Source organism: Kryptolebias marmoratus, linkage group LG7, assembly GCF_001649575.2.
Source record: "Kryptolebias marmoratus isolate JLee-2015 linkage group LG7, ASM164957v2, whole genome shotgun sequence".
In the NCBI taxonomy this organism is placed as follows: domain Eukaryota; kingdom Metazoa; phylum Chordata; class Actinopteri; order Cyprinodontiformes; family Rivulidae; genus Kryptolebias; species Kryptolebias marmoratus.
In genome coordinates this window covers 5786341-5803624 of record NC_051436.1, presented here as the reverse complement: position 1 = coordinate 5803624, position 17284 = coordinate 5786341, and the positions used below count along the sequence as shown (strand labels likewise).

General features: G+C 41.0%; 1 protein-coding gene across 1 annotated transcript; it reads right to left on the bottom strand.

Moving 5' to 3' along the window:
- Window positions 1-6588: 6588 nt before the first annotated feature.
- On the bottom strand, window positions 6589-11441 carry slc3a2a (solute carrier family 3 member 2a). Its single transcript, XM_017414474.3, has 11 exons — window positions 11295-11441; window positions 10119-10323; window positions 9840-10024; window positions 8932-9105; window positions 8757-8848; window positions 8522-8661; window positions 7994-8103; window positions 7701-7903; window positions 7561-7617; window positions 7254-7473; window positions 6589-7160 (listed from the first exon to the last, which is right to left on the bottom strand). The coding sequence occupies exons 2-11, from the start codon at window positions 10313-10315 to the stop codon at window positions 7021-7023; spliced, it is 1518 nt and encodes a 505-aa protein (XP_017269963.1). The 5' UTR covers window positions 10316-10323; window positions 11295-11441; the 3' UTR covers window positions 6589-7020.
- Between the last annotated feature and the right edge of the window lie 5843 nt (window positions 11442-17284).

The following is a 17284-nucleotide window of genomic DNA, read 5'->3' as shown; positions in this document are numbered from 1 at the left end:
CCTCCCTCTTATCCTTCAGCGGCCCATATGGTTGGTCTCCTTCGGTGTGTATTTTTTTTCAGAGGACCACACACACATTTATATACAGTATTTAATATTTATATACATGTAAAACCAGTGAAAAACTCAAAGTGTTAAATTAAATTGACGGTCTAATGTCTGTATCTTTGTCGCCGGGGTAGCTGTAGACGAAAGAATTTTTAAAATGATCATTTTTTTCTTGTTACTAAAGTTTCTCAAGAAGTTCAAAAGTACTCTTATTTATTGTTTAGTTCAGTAAATACATACCACTGATGATCTGCTAACTGTTGGGAAATATGACCTAGCGCTTAACGGAAAAAGTAGCTGAACATTATTAGAGAACTGAGTGAAAAATATTGCGTTAGTCATTTATTTTACTGAAAAGAAAACATCTATGAACGGCAGAAGTGTATGTGCCTCCCATCAGCACTAGATCAAACATCCCTGCTTTCTTTCGTTGGGAGTTTATGGCAGCTGACAGGTTGTGTTTTTTTTAGAACCAGAGTCTGCACACTAGGGATGCAGAGCTTTAAGCCCCGCCCACTCCCCTGCACAAAATCATGGTGTTACACGACCTTCCCTTAAAGCACGAAATAACTACTCATAGCTAAACATATTTTTAAAAAGATAATATCTGAACATAAAAGAGGAAGAACTACTTGAATCAAGTGTCAACACCAGGAAAAAATTATCTGAGGTGAATATTTTAAACTGTTACCAAGAGCAATGTCCCATTTCCCCCAAAAAAAGGGTTAAAAACAAAAGCAACTGGACTAATATTCTGTAGTTTTTGAACCCTTTTTTTTATTTACCATGTTCTGGATGACTGGGAATCTACACCAGCATAATGTCCCATTTGTTTCCATGGAGGGGGCGGGACTTAAAACTTGGGGCTGTCCTTTTAACTTCTGGGGTCTAATATTATATTATATTGTATGTCTTTTGTACTTACATATCTGCTGTTAATATTGATCTGGGTTTCACCACAATAACTGCAAAGTTCAGGTTTATTCTGGGGTAAATTCTGGACAAACTTGATTATCTAAAAAAAATTGACATTCTTCCTTGGCTTGATCAATTTATGAGTCTGTTTAGATATTTTTTTCTAGATTGACAGCCTGGCATGTTCTTTTAAAATGAAATAGCATTGTTCAGAATTCAGAGGTGGCAAACTGCCATAACCCTTTAAAACAGGCCCAAACCATGATACTACTGCTGCCATGTTTAACAGATAGGAATGTTCTTAGTCTGGTATGAGGAGAAACATGAGCTCAGGTGAGAGGGACGTGGGCATTTGTGACCTTGGAAACTATAATAAATCTATTTTGGGGGCAATAATCGCAGGTTAATCTCTTCTGCACTCATACAGAATCTGTGACTGACTTAAATTCAGCTCAGTTGAATCTGGTTTAGGCTTCTCAGTAGGAGTTTTTGGGCACTTCACAGAAATATCAACAAGGCATGGTGTCAGTCTAGAGATACGAGAACACCATCTTTAAACAGGAAGAGCCAGCTGTTCTAGTTCGGTTCTAAAGAGTTTTATCTGTGTATAAACATCTCTGAACCTATCTGCCACATCAATAATTTCACTGATAATCAGGTGAAGAAAGAAACTAGGTCTACACGTGCCTTTATGCTAGTTGTTTCTCTTGTGTTTTGTTAACATAAAAGCAAAATACGTGAACTTCTGTTTATCTTTTGAAAGATTTTAACTAGTTTTTTGGGGAAAAAAACTCATATCAAGTTAAAATTTTTATCCCACAAACGTAGAACCCAATCTGTCCCTTTAGTAATGCACATAAAGATGTATCTGGACCAGTTTCACTTTTTAAACCGAGTGACTTTAACTTTTAACACAGTGTATTGATTAATTGCATTTAGACAGCGTTTTCTTTAATGTCTGGCCAAAGTTACTGAATCCCAACTGTTGCAATAAATGTACTACAACTTGTAGTAAAATTAGCTTTTTTTAAAATCCAAAACAATCTACATATACATTTTATTGTTCGCCCAAGATCATCATCAGGTATTTAAAATGGTACTTCTGCTTTTTCTCTGTTGAGTGTGCACAATTTGTTCACAAACGATGATTATTGTTGTACATTTCCAGTACTGTAATTAAATCTGTTATAAGAATGTGAGCAAAACAAGGAGTTACAGAGTTTAGAGCAGCACTGAGTTGGGTTATAAATGAAATAAAACAGACCAAACAAGGTCTTTTTGGGTTGGCTTTCTGAGCGGAGGCCTGGGATTACATTGGTTGTGAATTGGATCTGTACAAATAAACAATATTTAACTGATAAGATTAAAGATACAAACAATACAAACCGCTAATTTCTGCCAAAGTGTCCCTACTGACGGGTTCATCCAGACTTATTGTAGCTGAGTTGGCATCAATATTGAACATTGACAATTGGACGAAATGGGAGATGAATGAACAAAAAGAGCTCTTTTAGACTTTAACCAAAAGCTAATAGTGGTTGAAATGTGATATTGTATTATAATGTCTTCTGTTATTAGGGTTGATCATTAATGTTTAATCAGACAAATGGAAAAGTATTTGGAAATTAGGCTAACCACTTTGATTGCTACATCTTTATCTGGCTACTGTAGAGCGGGACCAACAGCGGAGCCAGGGGATGGCCAGTGGTGGCCTTGGCCCCCATAGATCGATCTTCGGCCACCCTAGCAGCCTCTTTGCCGGCAACGTTTTTGTAAAACTATTTGTAAATTAAAGTGATAAATCAGGTTGAGAATCAACAAGAGAACACAGCTGTGTGGGTTTGTTTGGCAGTATTTTTATCTTCTAAACTGTAGACGTCTCGTGAGATTTCTCACTAATTAAAAGGACAACGATTTTACAACGGCTGCACATTAATTCTTTATTTTGAACTAATTTAGGAAAACATAAGGGAGATTATGCGGGTCTTCATGGTGTACTTCTACACAGTAGTCAACTGCCTGTGTAGGGAGATGAGGTAATGATCAAGAAACAATACTAGAGCCACAGAAACTTGCCATGTGGGAAAAAAATAAAGGTATTTTCTGGTCCACCTATTTGAGCAATGGTCTCCTGTTGGCCAGCCCTATGAAAATTGTCTGGCTCTGCTGCTGAGCAGGAGTAACTTAACATTTAATCGCATATTAAAAGTGTTAGTACACTGAGTTGAAATTCTATCTGCAGTCGACTTGGTCTTCGGAGCAGGGCTTTCTCCCGTTCATAACTTTATTCTCTTATTTCTGTGTTCCATGAAAGCTGAAGAAAGGTCATGTATCTTTAAGTATCTGTGATGTAAAAGGTGGCAGTGTATCAGGGTGTCAGACTCAGACTGAGAGTCAGTCATGAGTGTACGAGGCGGTGGTTTGGTTTCGCAGCGGCGTGGGGTGCTGTCAGAGGTGCCGAGACAGGCTCTGATTCCCGGTATCTTGAACTTCAAACCTCCCCTGTGATACCACAGTAAAACTGCGGCGCTGTATTGTATCAGGCCCCGAAACTAAGCTGAGTTAAGTCGTACCTGTGTGACATTTTTATCAAACGAGTAGGCTTAGACCTGTGTTTTTTTTAAGGGTAGCTATGCAGATTTTACGGGGTTATATTACAGAGATTAATCCACAGGTTGATTGTTCGTGTAAGTTGGTCACATCATTTATAGTTTGAGGAAATTTTATACATATTTTTAGCCAGATATATTGCATATCTAGCACAATACAGACGGCTTATAACATAATTTAGCACCACATTCAAAAAAGATCAAGATTCCAACTATACCTACTAGAAATGTTTGAAATATTCCTCATAAATTATCAAATTTGATAAAATTACAGCAACACAGACTTCTATTAAAAAGAAAGTGCTTTAGTTAACTCTATGCAATAGTAATGTTCTAGATGTTCTCTCAAGGTCTAAATTCCTTTCTATTCAACACAAAGGTACATTCAGATTTACATATACGACTCTACACACAATTATTGTTGTTTATTTTGAAACTGAGAAGAATTGTCATAGTTTTCCATAGTTTTCCACTTGTACAACATCAGTTTCTATAGATTGTTGTACAATCTTTATCGCTGCTATGTAGTTGTTTCTTTGCATCGTTAATTTTGATTGAGTGACTCTTTTGGTCTCTTTTGTTCATGCAACTGCGGCAGCAACGTAAATCCCCCCCGAGAGAGACGCTGAATTCTACTTTACGAGAAAATATATTTGCGTACGAGCAAAAAGGTTTTAAACGCTGAAGTTTTTACATTTAAAACCAACAGTAAACAAAGACTTCTCACTTAAATGGAACTAAGTATGTTTCACTATTAAATGTTACGATTTTAATTATTAGCCAATCAACTGTTGTTTCAGAAAGACTTAAAATACAAAACAGGGTTTAAACTTTAGTTTGTTATTGATTAATCTAACAGTGTAACAGCTAAGATTGTAAACTTAGACAATAATTCACTGTATTAACGCCGTACTTATGTTCATGTGCTATTCACATCATGTACTTTTACTATTGTTTCATAAAGTACCTGTAGCCAGTGACACTTCTGTGACATTTAAATATATTTAAAGTAATGTTTTTTAACATTTAATTCTTCACTATTTACCATCCATCCATCTGTATCCATATACATACATTCAGATATGAACAAATACAGTAACCACTGCAACCCCACAGATATTTTGTTTATTTTTTTATATTTGTAAACTGTTCAATGAAACATTTTAAAAGCACGTAAACACACATTTTCCACATGAACTAAAGTTATTTTCTGTTTAATGTCAAAACAATCTGGTTCTTTCCACAGTAGTCCTGTTTTTAATTAAAGGTAGAAATAATATGTTCCACACTTAATACTTATGATTTCAAAGTTTCATGTTCTTGAGTTGTTTAATGAAACGATTTCAAATGTATTTCCAGTGAATAAATATCTTACTGTCTGTTTAATGTCAAGTCATATACTGGTCTCGGTGTCTTCACAGTTGTCTGATTTTACTCCGGTAAATAAACAATAGTTAAAGTGATTTACTTTTATTAGTTTTAATTTGTAATATTTACATTTTCAAGTTGTTCAATTAAATATTTTACAATATAAATTATGTAACATATGTATTTCATGCTAATGAATGAGTTATTTTTGTTGAGCCACATATTGAACTGATTTCTCCGTGGTCTCCGGTTTTACTCCGGTTAAAAGTCGTAGTTAAAGTGGTTCAAAATCAGCTGTTTTTAATTTCTGAATTTTGTTTTCTCAAGTTGTTCAATAAAACGTTTTAAATCAAACTGAATAAAACAAATGTATTTCCAACAAATTAATAAAACTGCTATTTAATATCATACGTGTGCTGGAAACCGTACGGTTCGGTTTCAAAATGTGACAAAATGATTCACTCAGCAGTTATAATTTCTGATTTTTACATCCTCAAGTTGTTTAATGAAATGTTTAGAAATAAAATTTGTGTAACGTGTATTTCCTGCGAATAAATAAAAGTTATCTCTTATTTATTGTCAAGCCAAGTCCGGGAATGGTGTCACCAATTGTACGGTTTTACTCCGGTTAATTTACGGTAAAGTTAAAGAGGTTTGGACTAAACAGTAGAGTTTTATGTCCTCAAGTTGTTTGATGAAACATTTTAAAAGAAAATGAATGAAATAAATAAGTTGTTTTCTGTTTAATGTCAAGCCACATACTCTGCATGTCCGGTTTTACTTACCGGAGTAAAACCGGACAAGCGGTAGTTTTACTCCGGTAAATGTCCGGTAGTCTGAAAGTGGCAGCGTCAACGCTCTAAAGTAAAAAGTTAACTTGTTTTTAAAGAAATTATTCAATACTTCAGTGTTTATTTTTGAAACATTTATATTGTAAAGCCTGTTTCAAGAGATACTGATTTATTTCTTGTTGAACACAAACGTTAATGTCACTTTTGGTCGATGTAAAAAGCGATGGTAACAGTAACTGAGCCCAGTCATTTAAACTGAAAATGCCTATTAATAAAGGCAAAATAGACAATTTTAATGGATTTTTTTCACATTTGTTTTACTTAGTTGGTCTTTTTGCTGCCATTGGATCAATTAAAATAGATCTTAACTACGAGAAAAAGCATTAGGATCCCCAACGGCTCAGTACTCTATGGTTTCGTCATTTCAGATTTATAAATACCAGTCTCAGTTTGAAACGAGACCCTGAGAAACGCTGAAATTTCCAGCCGTTTGCACGCGCGTTTTATGTGGTTATAGCAAAAGCTGAGGTAGCCTCTTTGTTTTAGCCCCAATTTTAAAAGGTTTTAATAAGATGCTTATATAGGGTATACACTTTGTCAAATTCAGAATGACAAAAACACACCTTAGTTTAACAAAAAGCACCTATGAAACCTCTGAACCTTGGGCTGGTGATAACTTTGGCACGCTTCCTCTCCAACATCTGTGACACACTTTCACACCTGAACGCACCTAAAAAAACAGCGAGCACTTCATCTGATATTATCTTCACCTTAGAGGCAAAACCAATTCTTGTAACAGCATTGTCAAAGAAAAAACAAAATAAGAAAAACAAAAAAAAACAACAAGTGCACAAAAGTGAACCCAGACCAGTTTATTTGTTTTCAACTCTGTTCTTCTTCACAAGCTTGGGTCGTGAGCATTCGACGTAAAAATGTTTTTCTTTCAAACGTTTCAGAGAATTAAAACAACAAAAAAAATTACGTTAAATAAAAAAGTCAATTGACGAAAAAGCCCGACTTTAAAACTTTTCTTAAAAACCCAACGGAACTGGTAAAGGAATGCCCAAAGAACACAAGTGGAATGTCTTAACATTTGAACAACGCAAGTCGACGATTAAAGATCTTTTTTTTATCCTTTGACATGAATTTCTTTCTTTCTTTCTTTTTTAAAGATGCTGGCCAGTCCTATTATGGTTTTCAACATATGATCTTATTCCTAAAAAAAAATTGCATCTTCTTGAAAACAAATCTGATCTGTAGGAAAGCGTTCCTATGGTTTTGCGCCATCTTTAGCCTGAAAAGGGGAAGTGCAGGAGGACTGCCTTTTCAGGTCCTAGGGTGATGGCATCGAGGTCGACCGGAGAGTCTTCTTTCAGGTTTTCATCTGTGCTCATCTTCACCTCGGCCGTCTCTGGCAACTGTTCTCCATCTACGGACACAGAAATAATAAAGACACCTACCGTTAAAACACATCGCTGGGTGCGACCTTAAGGCTGGAGGTTTCGGCTGAACTGTAACTTGCCTGTAGGCAGTAGCGTAAGTTTTAGCTTTAAGGGTTGCGATCCCCAGTTAACAGCAGTTATGTATCTTTCACTCTGGTCCCAAACGCGGAGGAACGAGAGCGACGAAGCTGAGGAGTTCAGGGGGTAGTAGTCGCCGTGGAGCAGCGAACGCTCTTTGCCTCGTAGGTCACTGAGGGATTGAAACCATTCCTTTATGACGCTGTGGTCCGTCCAATTACCCTGTTGATGTGAAAAGCGGGGAACTTTAATGCACTGCGAGCACTTTAAAGCGAGCAAAGGTTTATTAAAAAGGGACTGAACGTTTACCTCAGCCGCCTCGTCTTTCTTATCCAGGTCCCAAATCATCTTCGGAGACTGTGTACCCTGAAAGGCAAACGGTTAGGAGTTGATACTGAGCTGTACAGATGTCAAAACAGTTGAACAGCTGGTCATTTTAAAAAGCTTACATCTCCTGCCTGAAGGCCAATTTCATCCCCATAGGTAAACACCGGCGTTCCAGGCAGCGTGAACAGCAGGAGCTGGTAGAGGCGGACCAGGTCCGTGGACGTCGCCAGTTTGGACAGGTGCTCCAGTTTGCTGGCACCGAACCCCCAGCCCACGCTCCTCTGCTGAGAGTGGAGGGCGTCGACGTCTCTGATGCGCTCCACGCCTGCCATCGAAAAACCCGTCAAAGCTCAACGCAAGACAAACGGAGACGGAAGGGACGGCGACAAAAAAAGAACGGGCGGCTTCAGCCTACCGTCGTTTTTGCTGCTGAGAAGGTCGGGCAGGACCAGGTCCACGCCAGTGGTGTTGACCAGTTCGGACACCTTCGCAGCGGAGTCGCCTTGGACCACGCCCATCAGTAGCCTAAAAAAACAAGGAGCGACGTCAGACCACAGCAACTGAAAACGGGTAAAAACTGCAGATATCAGCTCAGGATACGCTCCTGATCTCTTACTGGTGACCTGAATTAAAGAGGCGATCGAATTTCACCACCAGGTGTCGCCTTTCCATGACTGTGCCCCCAAAAAAAACCCCATCCCTGACCCGTTGTTTTATTTCTGGCTGACCTGCCCCTAGGCGACCCCGCACACTGGAATGCTTCTGATCTCCATGTTTGCTCAGAAAACGTCGCTGCTCTCAGGGAAGCAACGAGCGGCTCAAGATCGAGCTTTCCGTCGCTCCTCCCGCTCCGTTATTCTTTTAAAGCGACACCGTCTGACTCTGCTGCTGCTGCCCCCCCTGGCTGTCTGCTTTCACGGCGTCAGAGGGAGGCCCCGTTCACCTTTTCTTGGTGTCGTCGTCGGTGCGGTTACCCTGGACGGCGGCCCGGAGTTTCGGCCAGTCGGTGAAGTTCGCGGCGAGGGGGAGGCCGGACACCTTGATGCCGTCGATGTCCAACTTCAGCCAGTACTCCGCTCCGGCCTGGAGGAGGACAAGAGAACGTCAGCTGCTTGATTGATCTGACAGGGCACACAGTAATTTAATAACAGATACGATCCTCGTGCACAATGTCCCACCTTCAGAGTGTCCACCACGTCGTCGTTACTGCCAGTGAACCACGGCGCAGATCCCAGGTAGTTTGGAGTCAGGTCAAGCACCACAAACATACCTTCAAGAAACAAGAGCACGATGAAGCCCTTCGCTCTTCGCTTCTTTCGAGGCCAACGTGTTGTCACGCGTTAAACAACCTACCCTTCTTGTGGGCCCTCGCTAAGACGGAGAGCAAGGTTTCCTGCTTCCCACGGGTCGGGTCGATCTTCGTGAAGTCGAGGGTGGCCGGGTTGTCGGCCTGGACGGTGTGAAACGGACCGAGGACCAGGCCCTTCACCTTCAGCTGATTCAGCTGATCCAACTTGTCCTCCAGACCTAGAAAGGAACGGATCGGATAACAACGCCGGGGTGTGAGTTTCACGTCTGGCAGAGGACAACCTGGAGCTCGTGTGTGAAGAGCGGCAAAGATCTGAGAGCTGCTGGGACACGATAGCTGTGGCCAAAGTAAAAATAAAATCAAATAAAGGGAGATTATTGCAAGCTTTTTGGGCACGTATTGACTTAAAGCAGGAGCATGTGAATAACCCCCCCTCCTCATCCACACCATCTGCTGGCCATGTGAAGTCTGAATACAAGGAGGTCCTGTTTTATGCGGGAACAATCGGGTCACGTGCAGTTTTGGAATCCTTCCCAAAGCCTTTTGGAAACTAGAGAGTTCCCTCCAGTAACTCACTTCAAGCACAGAACATTCTGTCCTTCCTGAAATCTGCATAAAGTTAACGAACAAAAAGGTTCTTTTTTTTTCTTTTTAAATCTAAAACTTAAATGAAAAGCGTTGCTCAGCTTAACCTCTGATCTGATTAGAAGACATGAGAGAAGTGACTCGTTCTTTTTCGTGTCCCTCTGGCTTTTAGTCACACGGCGCCAGCCGAGTCAGCAGCTTTCGTATCGGGGCCGGCTGACACAGGACTTCTCTCCCACGTGAATCAGCTGCGCCTGAAACCTTTAACGGTTCCTCCAAAATCCTATTGTTCTGGGAACAACGCTGACGCAGGAAACAAAAAGAAGAAGAAGGGAGACATTTATTCTGAAATGCAAATACACGTTACCTTCCATGCCATCAGAAAACGCGTCAAGGTCAGAGATCTGGTACAGGGGTCCTTCGTTCCACCAGCTCATCTCCGGGATGGGTTTGCAGCGAGGGGCTTGGACGATGATCACGATGGCTCCGGCGAGCATGCCGATCCAGCCCAGCCAGAACAGGACCAGCAGCACCCAGCGGGTTCGCACCCACCTAACAACAAACACGAGGTCGGGAAATGTTTAGATTCTCGCACACAAAAGAAATCCAGGTAGTTAAAACGAGTCCGCTTCAGCCCCTTTCTTACCCCGGGGTGCCCGCGACTTTCATCAGCTCCTCCTTAGACAGGCCGGTGAACGTGACCTCGTCCTCAGGGACCTTCAGCTTCACGCTGCCGTTCTTCTCTCCCACCGCGGGCTGGCCGTCTCCCGTCATGGGCTGCTTCTCAGGGTCCACCTCGTTGAGCTTCACCTCCTCCATGTCGATCTCTGTGTCCTTACTCATGGTTTAATCTGGGGACAAACAAAGAGAGAGATAACTCATTTATTGCCCCAAAAAGAAAACAAAAAAAATCATGTTTTTAGATACTTCTTGGCCTTTATTCTTGCTTTATGTTACATGAATCAGAGTAAAAAAAATTGCCACAAAAGGACTAAAAACCAAGGCGTTGCTCATAAAAAAACCAGATGGAACAGGCTGAACTTCCTCAACAGATACTTAGAACCAGATTAACAGCTCAGTGGAGCAATTATAAAATAAAATGACCTCTTTAAAAAGCAAAAAGCAAAGCAAAGCTGTCAGGTGGGGTTTTTTGGTGATTATTTGTAGTGTTGGTTAAAAAGTAAAACAAAAATAAACTCAAAAAACAACATAATTCGTAAGCTCTCGTTCAACATTTTTCTGATGAAATCGAGCCATCGGCTTGCGACCTCGGCGGAAGTACGCGAGGATCCCTTCACAATAAAAGCCCGGCAGCTCCTTGACACAACCAATTAAACGTTATAAACTAAGAATAGTATTCTCTGGCGGGGCGAAGGCTTTTAAAATCGTGCCATTTCTCGCGACGGCTCTGAAGCACTGCGATGACCAGAAAAGTTGAGTTTTCATTAAATGTGCTCGACCGGAAGTGCCGCCGACCGGCCGGCGTTTTGACAGGTTCGTTCCGCCCCGGTTCAATTTAACCGACATTTAACGAAATTCCCGAGGCTCAAACGTTTCCTCGCGTCTTGCGGCCGCGAATTCAGATTAAAAACAGTACCCAACACGAGCAAAAAAAAAAAAAAAAAAAAAAAAAACCAGAGCAGCAGTTATGTCGCCGATTAATTTATCTGCCAGGCATTAGGGATGATGAAATGCGCCTACGTCATTCGCTTTATCCACGTGCTATAATTAAAAAAAAAAAAAACTCCCTCGAGACTGTATAATACTAATCGATTCTGGCGGCTAACTTACAACGAAATTCGCGAAATAACTTCCTTATTACCTGTTAAAAGCGATATAAAATCCGCCAGGTTGTTTAGCGGTTGTGTGAGAATCCTCTCCGGTGTGCGCCTCGCGCGAGAAGCTCAGCGTGTATTTGTAGCTCAATCTAAGCCCCGCCCCCGAACCGAACCGACCAATCAAATCCGCCCCGTTTTATCTGTCCATTCCCAGGAAGAAACGATAACAAACATTAAGAGCTATTTTTCAAAAAAATCACATCCCAAACCATCACTTTCAGGTAGGTTTGAGGTAGATTCACACATTTAGCTCGAGGAGGAAATGACTGCCGGAGTTCTGTTTCAAATCCTATTACTCATGTCTGTTTTTCAAGCTGTTTAAGCAAAGAACAAAATGTTCAAGTCAAGCATTTGCAGCATCTGAACAGTAGAAATCCCAGAGTTTTGTTTATATTCGTTACCTAAGACAATCAGAAACAGCTGGATCGAGCAATGATTGATTTAGTGATTGTTTAAGTACGCAAAAAGTGACCTTTAAAATTGTGATTTGCTGGGGTTTTGTGTCTCTGTTCCTCGTTGATTTAATTTACTGCTCTTTCCATCAACATCACTTCATTTACATCCTTTGTCTTCAGACAACAAACAGCTTGGGGCTCGATTCTGCTCTCATTACAACTTGTAATGTATATTTCTTTCTAATTTTGACGTCCTTCACACAAACAAAGACTTTTCTTGGTAAGGGAATAAAAATAGCTTGTTGACATCGCTGCTGTTTTATCTCCCTGTGAGAGCCGAAGTGTGCTACCTTTATGAGAATATTTGTTATCTGATCATTAAAAAGAAAAGAAAAAAAATTGATAATCTTCCCGTTGCTCTCCGGTGCTCTGAAGCATTCCCCAGCTGTTGTTGACCTTTATTAGGTTACAGTAATAACAGACTTCTCAGAAAAAGAAAAAAAAAAAAAACGAGATTCGTTGAGGTTTCTGGTTCCGTTCGCCTGAATATCAGACCTCCTAACGAGGCTTTACTTCCAGTAATCAGCTCCATGTGACGTCAGGATTCCAGCCATGAACAGAAGAATCAAAGCTCATTAAAATAAGAAAAACAAGGACTGATAGGATTAGGAAAATAAGCTATTTATCAAATAAACACAGCATAACATTACGGACGATGAAATCTTTGCTGGTTTTTGGAACGCAACCTTTTTCCCTCGCTAACATTTACCCTCAGGGCTTTTTTTCCTCCCTCAGCTGTTTTTTTGTTCCCTGTCGCTCTCCACAGTTCGAAAACATGTAAACATCTTCCTGCAGCTGCAGATAACTGCAGGAAGAAGCTCCGCTGCATGTGGCTGCTCGTTCTGTTTGTATGTTCTTCTTCCAGCTCCATGTTGAATAAAATAAAATAAAATAAAATACATCGCAGTGATGACGCAGCTCCATCTGGTCTCTCTTTGTTTTGACAATCTGATGTCGCCTTTTTGGGGCGGCTGGTCGTGGAGCTGAATGTGTTCGTGTGTCGGTCTGTCTGTTAGCAAAATATCTCATGAACCGCGGGACAGAATCCCATGAAATTCTCACTGAGTAATCACTGGATGCACATCTACAGCTGATTAACTTTGGAAAACAAGCCGATTCAAGATGGCTGCCACAGCTATACAAGATTAGGAAACACAAAAAGGGCTATAACGCTGTCGTTTTTATAGATATTGAGCTGAAATTTGGTGTGGTAGTAGCTGAGAGTCGTCTTAATTATAAACTGAGCACTAACAGATCATTATCCTTTAGAATCAAGTCAAGTCAAGATGGCTGCCACAGCTAAAAGAGGTTAGCAAACACAAAAAGAGTTATAACTCAGTCAGTTTTATAGATACTGAGCTAAAATTTTGTGTGGTAGTAGCTGAGAGTCATATTAAACACCAAGTCTGAGGGCTACCAGATCACAAGATCATTAACTTGTGGAATCAAGTTGATTCAAGATGGCTGCCACAGCTAATTGAGATTAGCAAACACGAAAAGGGCTCTAACTCTGTCAGTTTTATAGATATTTGGCTGAAATTTGGTGTGGTAGTAGCTGAGAGTCGTCTTAATTATAAACTCTAAGCGCTAACAGATCATTAACTTATAAAATCAAGCCGAGTCAAGATGGCTGCCACATCAAATCAACCATAGCTAATCTAAAAACAGCTGTAATTCGGTTAATTTTACAAAAATGAAGCTAAAATCTGGCGTGACAGCAGCCAAGAGGCTCCTCGGCACCTACTCTGAGGCTCGGCCGATTGCGCCACATTTTTATTTAACACCTGGCAGGGAAACCGGCGGGCGAAGCTCTTTCCTTCGGGCCTGCCTGTATTTGGTTTCTCACCTCAAACTCGGGTCAGGCCAAGTTTCTATTTCTGAGTGTGCGACACAGTGACCGTTATTAGCCTCCACCGGGTTCATGGGGCCGGACCTCGGTGCGTCAACGCGATGCCGCTGGCCGAGGCTCAAAAATGCCGGGCCCGGAACGCTCGACGTCTCTTCGATGCTTCCAAGAAAAAAATATGCACGCCGTTTGCATTCACGTGTCTTTATTTAGACGTCAGATGTGCTCACGCAGTCAGGGACGTCTCTTTATCTGCAGTGCACACAAAGTCTGATTCCCACCAGCTGGTTGTCCTTTTTATCTGAGGCCTGCTGATCACGTGCGTGCAGAGTCACGCCGACTGATGTGAACACAGCGTGCACGGACAGCAAAAAGGGGACTCCGCGTCTCCCTGTTCTTCATCACTTCTCCTTCATTTCCCTCGTTTTCCAGGCACTGCTGTGCAGCTGCAGGAGGATAACAAGCAAACAAACAGGAAGAGGAAGAGGAGAGCGAGAGAGAAAGAAAGAAAAGGGGAAAGGGCGTCGAAGAAGAGTGGACGCGTAAACATGTTTACGAGCCGACGGGGGGAGGCAGATATTCAAATGGTGTTAGGAGAGGAGCTGAATACGTTCGTAGCCGCAGCTCCTCATATCTGTCACAACCAGATGTGACGTTAAAAAAAAAAAAAAAAGGAGGATTTTGTAGCCCGTGAGTTGCTTGTTTTATCGTTCAGCCACGAGAAACGGAGATAATTTCACAGATTATGTTTTATTATTTATGAAAATGCTCAATATTTGGCACATTAAGTCACGAACATCATCATAAATGTTTTCACTCCTGTTCAGTGATATTAAAAAGCACATTAAAATAAAATAAAGGGAAGATCTTCCTCATGCAGCTTAGAGAAATATGTCAACCATACCCACAAGAGAAACAAAAGAAGGAACATTTAATATGTACATATATATATATATATATATATATATATATATATATATATATATATATATATATATATATATATATATAAACCGAAATATACATATAAACAAATTAAATTTACACACTATAGTGTCCGTTTCAAATATATTATCACCTTTTCTTAAATAAAACAATTCAGCTTGACCGTTATTTCACCGATCTCCCATTAGCGTCATATTTATCGCTTGTGTTTTCTTCGATCTGAATTTGGCGGTCTGCGGTCGCCCATCGTGACGGGCTTCATGGCCGCTGATCTCATGAAAACATCAACTGGCGTCTGAAATTTCCTGCACAAAAACAGTGTGCACCCTGCGACCGACGTCTCCAGTCAGTCGGTAACAAAACGGGCCAGGGGGCGACCACAGGAAGCACTCCGCCGATTGACTTTTGGAGTCAAGATGGCCGCCAGCATCGACAATAACCAACTCCTAAATGGCTGTAGCTCGGTCAGTTTTACAGATGTTGAGCTAAAGTTAGACGTGGTAGTAGCTGAGGGTCATTAACGGCACATGCTTTGACGTATTTTCAATCTTTGACTAAAACGCCATCATTTCTCAACATCACATCACTGATCACTGGTTGTTGACAAAGCGAACAAAAAAAAAAATCATATTTAGTCCATAAATTTACGTTCCACCTTTCTGGCTTTGAAAGAGACACCTTGACTCTCATTCCACCTTTGCCGTTTTCTGTTTCGCCCAGGTCAGTTCTGTTAATCCCTCAGTCCTTTAAATCAGGTGAGTCGAAGCAGAGAAACATCTAAAAGCTGCAGGACGGCGGTCCTCCAGGACCAGGACCGTCCGAATAAAAGCAGCTCTGATGTGTTTATTTTTAGCTCCATGTTAAAAAAAAAAACAGTTTGGGATTCTGGCAGCTTCCTGTCTCTGGTATCCTGAATAGGCCTGAGTTAAAGGGACAGTTCAGGCCAAAGTGGACGGATGCCAAGGCTGTGGGAAGCAGGGGTGTGGTGGGTGCTGTACCACCGGGGGAATAAATAAAAACAAGCTTAATTTAATTCTGATCAGACAAACTAACAGCTGTTTTGACTGGACTGAGACTAATCTGGACTAATGTGTGCATCACTTTGTTTTACGTGGTTATTGCAGTGGAAGTGCTACTGCTAGCTGCTGCTGCCTTTTTGCGCTTACAAATAAGCATGAAATTCCATGTACATTTATCTGTAATGTGAAGGTTTATAAAAGAGTGTTGACTAGCCGTTAGCTCATCAGTCCAGTCAGAATTAAACTTTATTTCTCCAAGCGGAGTCGTTCAAAGACTTATCCACAACAGGTAAGATATTAATTATCAGGAACCTTTTCTCAGACCCTCACTTTAAGACATCTAAACTACCTCTTTAAGGGGATCGGAGCATTAGTTTGTGAATTTGCAAACAGCCTCACGGAAAGCAAATAAATGCAGAATTGCTGAGTAGAGTTTCCTGTTTTCTGCGAGGCAGGAGGGGAGGGAGCTGGCGATTATACCGCGCTTTGGCTTCAGGGTCAAAAATGACACAAAGACACAACACAGAGCGAGCAAACGCCACGTAAACACGCTTAACAAACTTAACTTAGGTCTAATGTAAGAGTTCTTTATTTCAGCCTCGTTCACAAAGTCCCAAAAGTGACTGAACATTTTAAAAAAAAGGGGGGTTTGGATAAGAAAGAAAGCCTTGAGGCGGACGCACACACACACACACACACACACACACACAGAAACACTATAAATCCGAGTCTGATCCCCGGTGAGCGAGTTTATTTTGCAACACAGCGTGTGCCTGGAGGAAAGAAGAAAAAAACACAGCAGAGCAGAGCAAACCCAGACCAGTTCAGACCAGTCTGTCTGAGGATTCTTGCTTTCATCTCATTGTTTCTGGATCACTGTAATCTGCGCTCGCAGACACCGAACCAGGGAAACAATGAGTTTATTCAGGCGCTCATTTATTGATTTGCTCAGCTTTTCGACCAGTTTTTGTTTTGTTTTTTTCTCCCCCTTCAGATGTCAAGCAAACTAAATAGGTAGCATCTTTCCTGTAAAATCAAAAAATATATTAAGAGATGGGATAAACTTGTGTGTTGCTGGGATGATTAGAGATTAATTTACAGAGAAACGACAGGAAAGAAGTTCATGCAAGACTCATAAATCGAGTCATATCTGGTGAACTTTGCTTTGAATCGTGTTGCGTAATTCTCAATCTGATAAAACCAATAAGAGCTTTATCTATAATCACGCTCACACCTTCCTGGTTCCTATTTCTTACTTGTTGTGTTTTAAATGTAAAAAAAATATTCATTTTTCTGCGTTTTTTTACGTGTTTCTCGATCAGAATGTGTGACCTGGTTTCTTCTTCTTCTTTGACCTCGTTTCTCTCGGAGAGAACCTGGCGGGGCGGGTGCCGAGCAGTAATTAGATTAACGTGTCTGTAAGTTCACAGGAAGAAAAAAAAAAAATAGGCCATGCTTGTTCCAAACGAGCAAGCACAGGAGCAAAGGTGAGTCGAGCTGTGCACATTCAGAGCATTTAACCGGACTAAAACCAATAAATGTGCATAGAATGCTTCAGATGAATGAAGTTAAACGAGGAACGATAACTCGCTTTAAATAATTCTAAAAAAACATAAAAACACACGACTGAAACAGGACGTGTGCGTATGTATTCACCCCCCCTGAAACTCATTAGAGACCCTTTTTTTCGTCACCAAGTCAACGTCTCC

Bases quoted from the DNA above. Each gene is read 5' to 3' on its own strand.
- slc3a2a (XM_017414474.3), bottom strand. From the start codon at position 10,315: ATGAGTAAGGACACAGAGATCGACATGGAGGAGGTGAAGCTCAACGAG. The intron at 9,106-9,839 runs GTAACGTGTATT...GTTCCTTTCTAG, and splicing joins GTTTTCTGATGGCATGGAAG to GTCTGGAGGACAAGTTGGAT. The intron at 8,849-8,931 runs GTAGGTTGTTTA...TGTTTCTTGAAG, and splicing joins AGCGAGGGCCCACAAGAAGG to GTATGTTTGTGGTGCTTGAC.